We start from the raw sequence: 14,536 nt of genomic DNA, 5'->3' as shown, positions 1-14,536 counted from the left end.
AGCTGGCAGAGGGTAGATTCAGACTGAACATCAGGAGGCGCTACTTCATGGTCAGGGCAGCTAGGATCTGGAACCAACTTCCAAGAGAAGTGGTGCTGGCTCCTACTGTGGGGGTGTTTAAGAGGAGGTTAGATGTACACCTTGCTGGGGTCGTTTGACCCCAGTACTCTTTCCTGCCATGGCAGGGGGTCGGACTAGATGATCTACTCAGGTTCCTTCTGACCCTAGAAACTATGAAACTATGAAACTTGTAGTGAGCATGCCACAAATGTCATGGGCAGACTCTGTGTGGCACATGGCAGATAAGAGAGGGGTCATGCAGCACAGTGGCAGATAGTGCAGGGAGAAGAAAACAGAGCAGCAGATCAAATGTGGAGCATATAGAATGGAGGATAAAGCAGAGCAGTATACTGGGTAGCAAAGGGGATTGAAGTAGCATTTGCATGGGCACATGGCTTAATTTGTAGTATACCTGCTAAAAAGGTAGGCTCCCACTGCAGACTATGGAGTTGCTTTCTCCCCAGCCACTGAATAATTACGTATATAGTATTCTTCACCTTGTTTTCTTCTTCCAGGCTGCATACATTTCCCTCTCTTGACTGCCCAAGGAACCAGCTTCAAAAGAAGTGCTGGAGAGAGCCCTGGGCAATTCCTAACTTGTGGTGTGGTAGTTAAGAGTAATGTAAGGGGAAGTCAGAGACACAGAAGTTCAACTTTTCTCTAGAGCCAAGTACAGACATTAAGGTGGGGAGAGGTTAGGGGGAGGCTAGATTGCATTAAAAATGGCCCCCTGATCTAAGGTAAGTAGGAATTGGGGTAGCTAGTGAGGGGAATGGGGTGGGATTAGGGCTCTGCAGGGAATGGGGAGTGGGGAGGCATGATCTCTGGGAGAAGGTGGGGGGCTGTCAGGATCTGTGGGAGCAATCAAGGGTACCCATCATCTGCTGGGGGTGGGAGGGTGGACAGGATCTGCATGAGCAGTGGGGAGGCAAGTGGTGCTCACAGGAGCGATCGAGGAGCTTGATCTAGATCCTAAGTTATTATGTATAAAGAGTAAAATCAGTGAATTAAAACCCTAGAAAGCAAACAGTTCTTACCTGCTTGAAAGCTGGTAATCAACATTTCCCTTTTGTGATTTTTTTTTATGTTTTTATAATCTTTATGAGCAACATAGTCCCTGTAAGCTAAAAGGAGTTAGGAAAAATTAAGTAGTTCATTAGATGATACAAAAGAGTGCTGCAAAGAATAACAGAATCTGAATTAAAGGATTCACAAATATTTTTTTTCCAGGTATATATACATAGAAGTAAAATTTCAAATAAAGGAGACAACTGAGGTTTCAAAAACTATGGCAAGTAGACACAAACAGTATAAAAATTCCTGTGATCTCTGTGGGTATCTTTACTATTAATTCATTTAATAAATAATAGTATGGAAGTTGGAAGTTACAAGAGGGTGATGCTCACAGCTAAGAGAGATCCTTCAGTTAGCAATTTTTCAATCAATGACTTAATTAGGCTTATTATCCAAGATGGTTAATGCATTCAATTTTTTTTTGTATCCTACACAATATTGTCAGAGCATGCTCAAATATTACTAATAACAATATCATTTATGTAATCACATCCCTCTATTGTTAAACTAGTCTCCTAAATATAACATTGACAAACACAACTGCACTGAAGAACTTCTTGTCATAAACTGATTAACTGACATTTTTTTCCAAAAGAATATACGTAGCATGAACTATAAGGTACTTTGTCAAATGCAAGAGGTGTAAAAGAGCAAAATGTAAGAAGGTGTGTAGAGTCATATATCTATACATACACAAAATGCTATCTTTAATGTAAAATACTGTTGAGATATTACCTGACTGTATTTTAATAGCACTTTGTTTCCTTTTCTCCTTTATTTTCTGGTATCTCTTTGAACACAGCCACCCCCTGACACAAGCCTGAATCAAGATAATCCTGCCAATTGTCTCTTTTCGCATTAAATTCAGCTGCTCCACATGATAGTATTTGAGGAACACCTTAAAAAGAGCAAAAACCCCACAATGTAAATTAATCTTCTCTCCCCACTAATGAATTTCAGTCTGTTTAGCATCAGTGGGAATTACGTACTAGGATCAAAAAATGGATTAAATCTTTAGTCGTATTGCTTAAATGATAATTTTTGAAGATGACAAAGCTGAAATATGAATGTATCTGTTTTTATTTAGTACCACAAGCAGCCAAAACTGTTAATATTATTCCACCCCCAAATCCCAACCACCACTTGTGTTTTCACAGGAAGATACTTTATCATTTTTACAATGTAAAACTTGAGTTTGTGAGTATAGATCACAAACATTTTCCTCTAAAGCAAGTTTCACAAAACTGATTCAAGTCTGAGCAACCTTTTTTCCTCTGTATCTGTATCAGGCCATTTTTTTTTTCAAATTTATTTTATTTTTCAAATTGCTTTTTTCCTAAATGGAAGTTAATGCTATAGAAAAAACAGCTTGGAAAGCTGACAAGCAGAAATACTACAAACAGTAGCCCTAGCTCTCCTATTGGGGTAAATCACACCTGCAACTTCTGAAGTAAATGGAGATGTGCTGATACAAAGCTACCCAGTGTAGATGAGAGGGGATTCAGGCACATTATTTTTTCACAGGTTCTCTCTCCTCTTCTTTTTGCTCCTTTTGTTGCAGTCTTTGTGTGTCAAATTATGTTCTCAGTTATGCTGTTGTAGATGTGGACTAATTGCATTTAAATAAATGGCGATGAGTGCATTCCCATAGTCCCCACCCACCTTGGACTTCTCCCTTGGACTTGCCCCATAATATGAGAGAGGTTAAGGCAAGAGGGGTGCATCCCCCTGGCTCCCTATTCCAGTCTCCTTTAGTAGAACCTGTCTCAGGAATGCCCATCCACACCTGAGGATGATCCTTCTTCTACATGCCATTATCACCATGAACATCCACCTCTGGTGTGTTAGATGGGAATCTCTGGGTGTCACAATAGGTGAATAACAAGGTCAGTCATGGAGGGAGTTGCTAACAGAGTTGGGAGGAAGGATACTTTGTTGAGATATGGAGCACCTTTCTGGTACATCAAAGGAAGCTCATTAGAAGGGGAAGGCTGTGGTGGGAGGGTGGATGAGTGATTGATGAACTGTCTCATAGTCAAGTGGCAATATTGAGTCAACAGATATATATCTACCCCATAAACAAAACCTCCCCCTAACCCCACATTAGAATTTGTCTCCAGCCAGCCCTTCTCCACATACTTAGCTGAGTTGTCAGGTCCATTCCTCCCCTTTTGCTGGGAAAAATCTTTTTCTTGTGACAGGTCTCTGAAACCAGATTACATTTTGAACTCTATTGCTCAGTGGAAAATGTTTAGAGGCTTTTTTATTATTATTTGAAGTTTAGGACTCTCATCTGCCACTAGGATATATTAAAGCTTCCTAAAACTGATCTTCCACAACAGACTTTCAAAAAAAATGTATGAACATTCATTGTTTCAAATTCCTTTGTATACAGAGAGTGAAATCCCAGTGCTGTTGAAGTTGACTGGAATATTGCTATTGACTTCAACAGGGCCAGGATTTCAGTCTAGATCTCTAGAGATCTAGCAAAGCAAGCTCTTTGTTAAACAAAAGTGAATCTAGACTAAAGAAATTCCATCAATACCACAGAAACTGAAAAATATTATAAAATCCAATAATGCATGCTAATATGAAAAAGATTACTTTGGTTTTTCCAAGAACCCAGTTGTCAAGGTGGGCTTTTTCCAAGATGGCAGCACAGGTCTCAGGGCTGACTGGAGGATCAGCATTTGTTTTATAACAGATGAGAGAATACCTAAAGATAAATGCATGATTCTTCATTATAGTGATACTGAACAAAAGAAAGATTCAGATGCATATCATTCATCCAACAAATACAAGGTTTAAATGAACTTTGTAAGAATCAAAAAATACTCTATAATAGAACAACCTGCCAAAACCACCATGCATTTAAAGGCAGCATTTAGTAACTTCATTAAAAGTGGATTATTGCAAATTGTGTACTCTGGAGGGCGTTTAGTGCTAGAACATCACTACAGGGCTTTTATAAAGCATGCTGTTTTAGTGAGATCCTCTGCCAATTCTTTGCCTTTACAATTTTTTGCATGTTGTGAATGACAACAAACACTTTGATCCTATTATTTACAATTGTTTTCTGTTTAGCTATATTATTTCAAAACAATGAACTTACTATCTTGTATCCATGCCCTTGCCATGGCTAAGCTTGACTACCGCAATAGTTGGGGCTACTTATGAAGACCACTCAAACTTCAGCTCTTGCAGAACATGACTTAAATCCTTGCAGGGAGTTTTTCACATACGTGCTGTAGACACTATGCTGGTTTCTAGTTTTTTCCTGGGTATAATTTAAGGCGTTGTTTTTGATGTATGAAGACCTTTGTAGCTTGGGTCATACATATCTGAGAGATTACCTCTCTCACCTCAGGTTTTAATATTTGAAGTTAAGTGCTCTAAGGAAACATTTTCTGGGTACTTTCAGCTAAGGACAGAGCACTCTTACATAAAAATTTCCAAAACATATTTTGCCTTTGCTACAACACAACCTCACATAGGTCTACTGTAAAGACCACCAGGCTGTGTCCAACAAGATAATAATTAGCATGTAGAACTAGGGGGTAAAACCATAAAGTTTTCTGAGTTCAAGAACAGTTACAGAAACACTACTGTGTGGGATATCTGCCACGTTAGGTGTCATCTTTTTTGTTGTCCAGCTCATCTAGACATACAAATCCTGAATTGTACAGTTATAAATGAAGGCAGTTTCCCCATGGTATGTAATAAAAAGGACAAACAGTGCTGATTCCTTTATTACTGCCACTAAATCTGCAGTTTGTTCATTTTACTACTGATTGGATTGGCTGATTTTTAGTCTGATAAACAAACTTTCCCATTCTGCCAGGACTTTAACTACAAGGCTCAAATAAAACTTGACAGATGTTTAACAAAACCCTTGCGCATGGGGCTTGATCCTCCTGTGGTGTGAATCAACATAGCCTTGCTGACTTCAGTGGAGCTTTAGTGACTTGAGGTTGCTTTTTATATTTGCTGTTCCCTGCAATTCCCTTCTTATATTACCATTACCAAAATCTTTAGAAAACAAGCAGCAAAAATCACATCACAGCTTGTTCACTACTTGATACAGTGTTAACTATGCCTCATCAGGCTGTGCTTTCCAGACAAAGTGATGGCCTCATCAGCACTCCTGAAAAATCTATATAACATCCCTTAGCTCTTTTAAGAGTTTTGATCAGAGTGGGTGTTTTCTGCATATTTTATATTTCCCCTCCCCTGTAAATTTATGTTCTGATATAGGCAAATGCCTGACTTCTTTCATTTGTAAAGAGCAATTCAAAATTATTGTTTAATAATTCTCATTTGAGTGGGGCTTTTTACTTTAACATTCTCACATTCACAACAAGGGTGATACTCTTCTCTTAACATATGAATAACACTTATAAACTAAATGTAAAAATGGCAGGAACATGTATTCATAAGTTTACATCTTAATCTTGGATACACTCTAATCAAATCCTAGCTATGAAGTAGCATTGAAATGCCAGAGGTTGAACTAGATTAACACTGAGCAGCTAAAGCAACAGTTATGATTTAGCGAGGCTGTCACCTTTTTACATCAAATTCAAAACATTAAAATCTCTAAGTTTCAAAACCTAATGGAAAGTCTCCAAATTGTGAGCAGAGTGATTTCTGAGTCTGAAGACAGCTTGAAACAGTTTTTTTTTGGATTGGCAGTTTCCCCCTGTTAATCAAAAAGGAGGCATTTACCCTCACATCAGAACTATTTTGTCTGTCCAGTCCAGATTGTCACCTTCTTCGGCCAGGATTTTCTTTTCACCTTTCTATTTTAAGATAGTGCCAAGCACACTGATGATAACCAGCAAACATCAGATGACAGTCATCATGGAAAAAGGCCCATGTTTCCCATATGTACCGTTTTATGAAGTTAGAAAACAGAATGCGATGAGAATAACCCTGTCTTCGGATTCTTGCTGTCTCCAGAATTCCTGTGTAGCGTAGCTGCACCAGTACTTTCTCTTTGTCGAACTTATGTGCCTGCCGGTCATTATTTGGTTTGATGCAACGGACAAAGTGAGGCTGGCCAACCACCATCTTAGATAACAAATCCATCAGTGAGTACTGTAAGAAAATAAAGGAAATGTTTTTCACTGTGATATTAAAAGCCTGTAAGATGCAAGTGGTGCACTTGCAATTTCATTTCACATCTGTGGAACCACTCACACACACACACACACACACACACACACACTAAAAGCTCTGTTATCCAGCATCCCCTGGTAATGGGGGATGCTGGATAACAAAATATGCCAATTAATTGAGTGGCCTGAACAGGTGTCCTTGCCTGTTTGGGCTGCCGCTTCTCCTGCTGCGTCCAGGGTGTTGCTGCTGTGGGACAGGGAGATGGGCCCCGCACAACCTGTCATGCCCCCAGGCCAGCGCAGGCTGCTTTGCCCTGGGCTGTGGTGGCTCGGTGAAACCAGAAGTGCTATGGTGGGCACTTCTGGTTTCTCTTTGCCTTACAAGCTGGCATGCCAGTTAATAGAGTATGCTGGCTTGTAACGTGCCAGTCAATGGAACTTTTACTCTCTCTCTCGCTCTCTCTCTCTCTATATATATATACAGGGTTCCCTCACTTCATGCGGGTTATGTACGTGTGAATTTACTCTTATGCAATGGTCCTTGTTATATACCAAAGATTCCTTATATGTGAGGTAAATTCACTCTTATGCAATCAGTGTGGTGGAAGCCCACAGTCAGCTGCTTTGTGTGGTGCTTTGTGGGAGTGATGCGCACCAAAATATAGCCTCCTGTGTGGATCTGTGCTCCTTGCTTATTGTCTGCAACACGCATTTCTGTAGTTGCCATCCTCATTATGATAGTGCCCTCTGCTTGCATGTACTGTCTGCTGTTAGTGATTACCAAAATTGTCTTGTAAAAGTGGTAGAAATGGGTCTGGGGGTCAGCATTGTCAAGGTCTTGTAATGCATCCTTATTTGTTACATTGTAAAGTGGGTTCCCCTTTATGTGAATTTGAGTTATGCACCATTTTCCAGGAACGCATGTACACCATAAAGCAAGGAAAACCTGTATGAATCCATTTGAATTTTGCTAATGTGGTCATTTAATGGTACACAAAGCAACTGGCTTAGGAGAAGTTCTAGTCACAGAGATATCTTTAAGGGAGCAGGATTCAATACTTGAAATAAATAGATATGGATATGAAGCATATAAGAATATCAAATCCCTACAGAGAATATTCTCAGAAACTACTGTATGGCTAAATAATTGAGCACAAACTTTCATTTAGTCCTCAATCACTGTTTAAAATGCTTTTTTTTTGCAAGGTTTAATGTTAATGACCTGTTGCACTGCTGTAGTTGCTGGTCAATTGCATCAGCCATGCTATGTTCTCTCATATTAAGTTGTGGGAAAACATAGTTCATCTAGGAAAATACCTGAACATAGCTGCAAAAGCAGAAAGGTTTTTAATAAAAAATAGATTTAAAAAATAGTATTTTAATTGTCTTGTTCTAAAAAATGCACATAGACCATGTGGTGATGTAATCCTGAAACCATGAAGTAAGTGGAGTGAATCATATATCAAATAGTTACATCTTATCAGGTAATTACAGTTCAACTTTTTATGCCCTCGTATTTACCATATTTACTTGCAAGAATGGCCTTCTTTATAATGGCCATTCAATAATCAGATTCTATAAATGGAAAATTTATAAATGCATTATAATTTTCCAGGCCTAGAAGTAATTATTGGAGGTTTGCCTTTAATTCCCTCCTTTCCTACTGCTACAGCAGGGAAAATAAATTTGGGGGGGTCAGGTAGCCCTCTGCTCCCTACATCCCCAATATTTTTCCCTTAGCAGCCCTTTCCAACTCGTTACTGTCTCCTTACTGTCAGAGACTGCTCTCCCTGAGCACATGGAAGTAAAGTGCAAAGCTGAAAAAAATAACCTTGAAATTAAACATGGCTGTAGCAATTTGAATATAGTACTTACACACTTAGTTTATCCAGAATTGTTGCATGTTACCTTTTTCTGAAACTACTGCAAATTTTAGCACAGGTACTCCATAAACATACTTTTAAGCAGTACTTTAGTACGTACTTCTTTAGTCCAAAGGCAAAGGCTTGTGATTTACCACACAGTTCACTGGGCTGACCCCACAATTTAACACTGCTTAGTATTTCTGTGTATAGGAGACCCTCACCATTCATGGGGGATCCATTCCAGAGATCCTGTGAATGGCCAAATCCATGAATACGTTGGGAGCCAGCAGTGGTGCTGTTGGTGGTGGGGGAGGGAAGAATGAAGAGGAGCGGGCTGGATGGACCTGCTGAAGGGTATCTTGAGGAAAAACTTTCCCGGGAACAGGGCAGCAGATCAATTGATCCAGAAGCTTGGATGAGCTCATGATCCACAATGAATGTTAACTGTCGCCGCGCTCCTTCAATTACCGTGGTGGCAAGTCAGTTAATTAATGTAAACTATAAGGAGAGTGCGTGAAAGCTGGTGAGAGTGTGTGGGGGGAGTGTGCAGGGGGAGAGCCTGCGCAGGGAGAGAGCGTGGGTTTGAATATTTGCACTGTGAATATCTGAAACCACGAATGGAAAGTCCGTGAATGGCAAGGGTTTCCTGTACTCCAGATACCTCGACAAAGGATCCAAATGTTAATTAGCTGCCACTCATGATCAGAACCAGGTGTTTTTGTCAGAAGTCCTGGGATGCTCCAAAAGTTTATATGCAGATTAGGCACAGGACAACCAAGTCTGGCTTCACCTCATGGAGGGGCAGGGCCACACCAATCATATCGGCCAACTGAGAGAAGGGGTGACAGAGGGATTGTGGGTGAATTGTATTCCAAGTTGTGGCTCACCATGACTTTAAAGAGTTGGTCGTGAGGGGGACTGCACTTAATGGGCACTACTGTATGTTTTATTCAGATGGGCTACACTAACCTATTCTTGTGGTATGTTTCCAGTAACTTGTCTGCCCAAGTTCTAAAAACATTTAATAAACTTTACAGTTGGTTTTCACTACTGAGCACATTTTGCTTTTGGTAACAGCTTAATGATAGACAACGTATTTAGTGAGATTTCCTTGTAAGCAATTATAAGACCCCATGCCAAATTGCTGGGGGGAGAGGGGAACCTCATCTTGTATTTAAGTAAATATGGTGATATTTATATAGAAGACTCTTCATCTCTGTTCCTGGAGCTATTGGGGAACCCCAGGCATTCCAAAGTCAGGAATGATGGGATAGCTCAATGGCATCAAGATAGTAAAAGCTACCTTTCTTTGGTAGGAGGAGGGAGAAGAATTAAGGTAACAAATCACCTCAAAATGAGGTTCTGGCAAGCTAGATCAGAGCAGAGCCAGTTGGTGAAACAGTAGTTGCCTTCTCCGCAAGAAACCTCTAGGTCAGATGTGGAAAAACACCACTTCACCTTTACATTTCACAGCTTACCCTAGTCAGCCTACACCTCAGACTGCCATAAGGAGCTGAAAATTAGTAACAAGGCTGAATCTGGCCCCACAGTCTCCTTGTTACTGAATCGCTCCATTTCAAGATCCTATTAAAACACAGATGAAGAGGCTAATATCTTAAGATTCAAAGGAAAGTGGCAGCATGGCGGGGATGAGGGGGAGGCGGGGCGGGGTGTAACACATCACAGTAGTGAGCTAGATGCACATAGCCAGTGTGGGGTGTCAAAAAACCATATGTTCCCAATTAAGTTGTACAATTGCATTCTGGATGGATGTTGCACTGTGTAGTATAGTGTTAAAATGAGCTCTGTCAACAGCTTGCAGTGAAACACTATCAAGATAAGTCATTTTGCCACTGAGGTCTGTATATGCATTTCTCAACAATTTGTGGACTTCTTCAGCTAAGTCATGGTAACAGGATTTGGTTTGAGTCCTTTGTTATCTGTAATGGAGTTTCCACCATACACAAAAGGGGTCAAGATTTAATAAGCCCTAATGCCAGCTTCTGGAACTATATTTGCTCTTCGCTCATTGAATCACAGAAATCAGTGGTAGAAAAAATTGGTTCACTCTTTTTCTCCATTCACACTGTAAACAAAATAACATTCAAATACAGGCTAATACAGGCATTGCCAACCTGTGGCACATGTGCCGTAAGTAGCCCAGGCAGCCACTGGGTGTGGCACATAGCAGACTGGGGACGGGACAGGCAGATACAGCAGGAAGCAAAAAGCAGAGCAGAAGATCAGGCAGGGGAAGAAGATAGAAGTGGCACTTGGGGAGGGTGCAAAGCTAATTTGTGGCATGCCCGCAATAAAAGGTTGGCCGCAACTGGACTAGCACATCACTCAGTTATTTCCTTGATAGTAAAGTACTACATTCAGTCTGCTAAACATTGAGACTGCTCCTTACTTTTTTCTGTCTTGAATGTTACCCCAACAGGCCCTAACATTATCTGAGGAAGAAATAAACCAACAGGAGCCTGGAATTCAGGCTGAAACCCCAAATTAACAATCTCCAGGTGCAATGCTGGAGTAATTAATGTAAAAGGCAGGAACTTACATGAGACATTTAATGCTCAGTTGCCTAATTAACTGTGCAGTAAACATCTCAGCATCTACACATGCACCCCCATTAGGGCATACAAAACTAATAAACTCCACAGCAGGGTAGTACTTGTAAATCTAAGTACTACCCTGCTGTGGAGTTTCGCATGCAGCAGTGCACATGTAGATGTAAACCCCGCTGGCTAGGGTATGAGTGTGCTTCACTACTGGGGCTGCTTGTTGACTAGCCTCACATGGAAATGCCTCATGCCCCAGCCAACCCCTCTGCAGAACTCTGAACCTGGTCAGAGCAGTCCCAGGCTGGCAGGCTGAGCTCTGGGATTCCCTGCCAGGTGGGGCTTCTCCAACCCAGCTCAATGTGCTGCAGTCCAGGCACACGTGTAAACCGCATGCCCAGGAACTTCCTCGGAGCAATAAGATCTGCAATTTATTGCTGTGCACTAATGGCATGTGTAGGCTGTGAAGGAATCATCCTCAGTCTGCCTCTCCTGGGTAAGGGGACAGACCAACCCTCTCTGTCTCCTCTTCACACTGCCAGGTTGCTTTGGCAACTGAGCCTGGTCACCTAAGGGGAGCTGGGATGTAGAGATCCTTTGTCTTAGTTTCCCCACCAGGATACCTGTGAGAACAACCTGTATGACCCTGGTCCCTCTCCCTGGGGATGCTGACGACTTTTAAAAGGATTGGTTTGCATCACATAACGCTTGTTTTGAATTGGAACCAGGTGATGAGGTCAGAAAAGTTATTTAAAGGTCAGGTCACCTGGTCTCAGGGACACTCCCTCCTTGACCAGGCATCTTGCAACACAGACAAATAGCATACCTCAGGCAGCTGCCTGAAGTTGATATGTAAGTAGAAACTTGGAATCTAGCCAGAAATTAGGATTTACGCGTAGGAAGTTGCATATTAAAAGAGCCACTGAGCTCATATTTGCAAGACTCAATTGATTGGAAATTGCTCACGGTGTTTTTCTCTTAACGTCCCTTGTGATACCCCCTTCCCTATTCTCTCTCTCTGATAATTAAAAGGATATTTGGCTCAGTGAGTCTAGCTGTGAATATATGAGGGAAGAGGGGTCAGAGATGCTCTTTTGCTCCCAGAAGAGCTTGGCTGCTTATTAACTACCTCAGACAAATGTAAGATTACCCTGGGAGGCTACAAGCTATAAGAAGCACTCAGAAATATTACCTGTGGCCTAAGTACCCCCAAGTTCAGGAGGGTCTGTGTACCCCAGCCGCACAGGGCCCTAACGGAGACCAGAGCCCGGGTGGTGGCAACAATTACCCCAGGAATTACAGGCCAATCAGCTTGACCTCAATCCCCGGTAAGATTCTGAAGAAAGTTATCACGGAGACCCTTCTGGATAAGCTGGCTGATGGTAACATCCCGAGGGATAGTCAGTACAGGTTTGTCACGGGTAGGTCTTGTCTGACCTACCTCATCTCCTTCTATGACCAGGTGACATATCACCTGGACAAGGGAGAAGAGATTGACGTTATCTATCTGGACTTTAAAAAAGACTTTGAGCTGGTGTCCCATGATCTCCTCATGGAAAAATTGTCCAACTGTGGCTTTGGCTACACCACAGTCCGATGGCTGGGAAATTGGCTCTGAGGTCAGACCCAGAGAGTAGTAGTCAATGGAAGTGAATCATTATGACACTCCATGACCAGTGGTGTCCCCCAAGGCTCTGTCCTTGGACCAGTTCTCTTTAACATCTTTATCAATGATGTGGACATTGGAGTCAGAAGCACACTGGCCAAGTTTGCCGATGACACTAAACTTTAGGGCACAGTGTCCACACGTGAGGATAGGCTAGTGATCCAGGATGACTTAGATAATCTTAGTAAGTGGGTGGACACAAACCTGATGACGTTCAATACCGAAAAATACAAGGTACTCCCACCTCAGGAAAAAAACCCTGCACCATAGCTGAAAAAGACTTGGGGGTCACGATTGACCACAAGATGAACAAGAGCCACCAATGTGATGTTGCAGCTGGTAAAGCAAACAAAACCCTGGCTTGTATCCATAGATAGTTCTCAAGTAAATCTCAGGTTGTCATCCTCCTGCTGTACTCAGCCTTAATGAGGCCGCAGCTGGAGTACTGCATCCAATTCTGAGCTCCGCAATTCAAGAAGGGTGTTGAGAAGCTTGAGAGAGTCCAGAGGAGAGCCATGTGCATGATCAGAGGGCAAGAGAATAGGCTTTATGAAGAGAGGCTGAGACCCATGGGACTCTTCAGCCTGGAAAAGCGCAGGCTCAGGGGGGACTTGGTGCTGCCTATAAGTATGTAAGGAGTGTGTACCAGGATCTGGGGGAATGTCTGTTCACCAGAGCGCCCCAAGGGATAACAAGGATCAACGGTCATAAACTCCTCCATGACTGTTTTAGGCTGGACATAAGGAAAAACTTTTTTACTGTCTGAGCCCCCAAGGCTTGGAATAGATTCCCTCCAGAAGTGGTGCAGGCACCTACTCTGGACTCATTCAAGAAACATTTTGATGCTTATCTTGCTGGGATCCTCTGACCCTAGCTGACTTGCAGCCCTAATGTCTATGAAATCTACGAAATAATTATTTTCTCTTGTATTATTTACTGTATTCACCCCTCTTCAGTTCTGGAACATGCTTTACAAGAACACTATGCAAAGTTTGATTATTGCCTTCTATGATAATATAGCTTGCTATTCTACCTGTTTTAGGTACTTACACGGTTCTCATCTGCATAGTATGTGTTCATCTTACATTCTTTGATGTATTTATTCTCCCAATCTCCCTGTGAGGTAGGGCAGTACTATCATCTCCAGAGGAAATCAAGGCACAGAGAGAGTGACTTGCCTGAAGTCATACCAGAATTCTGTGGAACAGTCTGGAATTGAGTCTGGGTATCCTTTCTCTCGCTATTAGGGTTGATATTTTTTTCCTGATGCTGCACTTGGGACTTGGTAGCAAATGATGATTATTAGCACATTTTCATGTTTTTGCAAAAATTATTATGATTTCATAACTCAGCTTGAGTATACTTTAATGGAGGTTGTCTTGCTGCTATTTTCTACTGAGGGGTTTGATACTGGGAAACTAGAGGGAACTTTCAGGGGAGGGAAGGGGACTGTGGACCAGTTCAGCAGTGTCTACCACTGTTATTCTGCTTGAGTCTCTGTTGACAATTAAAATTGCCCTTTTCCTGTTTAAAACCTAAAAGAGATGCAGTACAATTAGCGCCTGCTCTCCTCCCTGCTTTATCTCCTTTAAGGACAGAGTGGTAGGGGGAAGTGTCATTTACTCCTTGCTGCATCAAAACAAGAGATCAATTCCATTCTATTGAGTGAACATGAACTGTCACATCTGCCTAATCCAGGCATCTACACCACACTTCACAAAGTTGTCTATTAAGTTAACAAATTGTGAAAGAATCTCTTTTGTTTGTCTGATTTGTTGTAATCACAGTCATAATTACAAGTACCTGGAAAGGAGGCCAGTACATTTTAAAAACTGAGAAAGTATGCATTACTTTTACTCTAGCATAAGGTAAGGACAGATCCAAAATCTTACTCTAAAGTAAGAAGCGACAGTCTGTGTTTTCATATTGGTTGTCTCTCTCGGATGATGTGTTGTATCTTCAGTTTCATTCTGTAAACATGAAAAAAGAAAAAGACACTTCTTATTGTTATGGCCTGTAGCGTATTTTGCATCAAAACAAAGTACTCCTTAAAAGACTATCATTTATAAAGGATGTATGCCAAACTACAAGGGCTATAGAATAATCACTCATAAAGACAGAAGTTGTTGTGCCAGTATATTACATTTCATACAATCTGTATATGCACGCACACACACACGATGCAGCTTAAAA

General features: G+C 41.5%; 1 protein-coding gene across 1 annotated transcript in view; it reads right to left on the bottom strand.

Annotated features, from left to right (window-relative positions):
- MYO3A (myosin IIIA) overlaps positions 1-14,536 on the bottom strand; it is a 232,799-nt gene that overhangs the window by 36,861 nt on the left and 181,402 nt on the right. The window contains exons 25-29 of the mRNA XM_090047375.1: positions 14,236-14,313; positions 6,026-6,231; positions 3,739-3,850; positions 1,870-2,032; positions 1,098-1,184 (exon numbers count right to left, since the gene is read on the bottom strand). Coding sequence (XP_089903501.1) covers positions 1,098-1,184; positions 1,870-2,032; positions 3,739-3,850; positions 6,026-6,231; positions 14,236-14,313 — 646 coding nt within the window. The remainder of the gene's footprint in view (positions 1-1,097; positions 1,185-1,869; positions 2,033-3,738; positions 3,851-6,025; positions 6,232-14,235; positions 14,314-14,536) is intronic.

This window comes from Crocodylus siamensis, chromosome 5 (assembly GCF_052110815.1).
Source record: "Crocodylus siamensis isolate JL-2025a chromosome 5, ASM5211081v1, whole genome shotgun sequence".
NCBI classification, from domain to species: Eukaryota; Metazoa; Chordata; order Crocodylia; family Crocodylidae; genus Crocodylus; species Crocodylus siamensis.
This window is presented reverse-complemented; position numbering and strand designations above follow the sequence as displayed.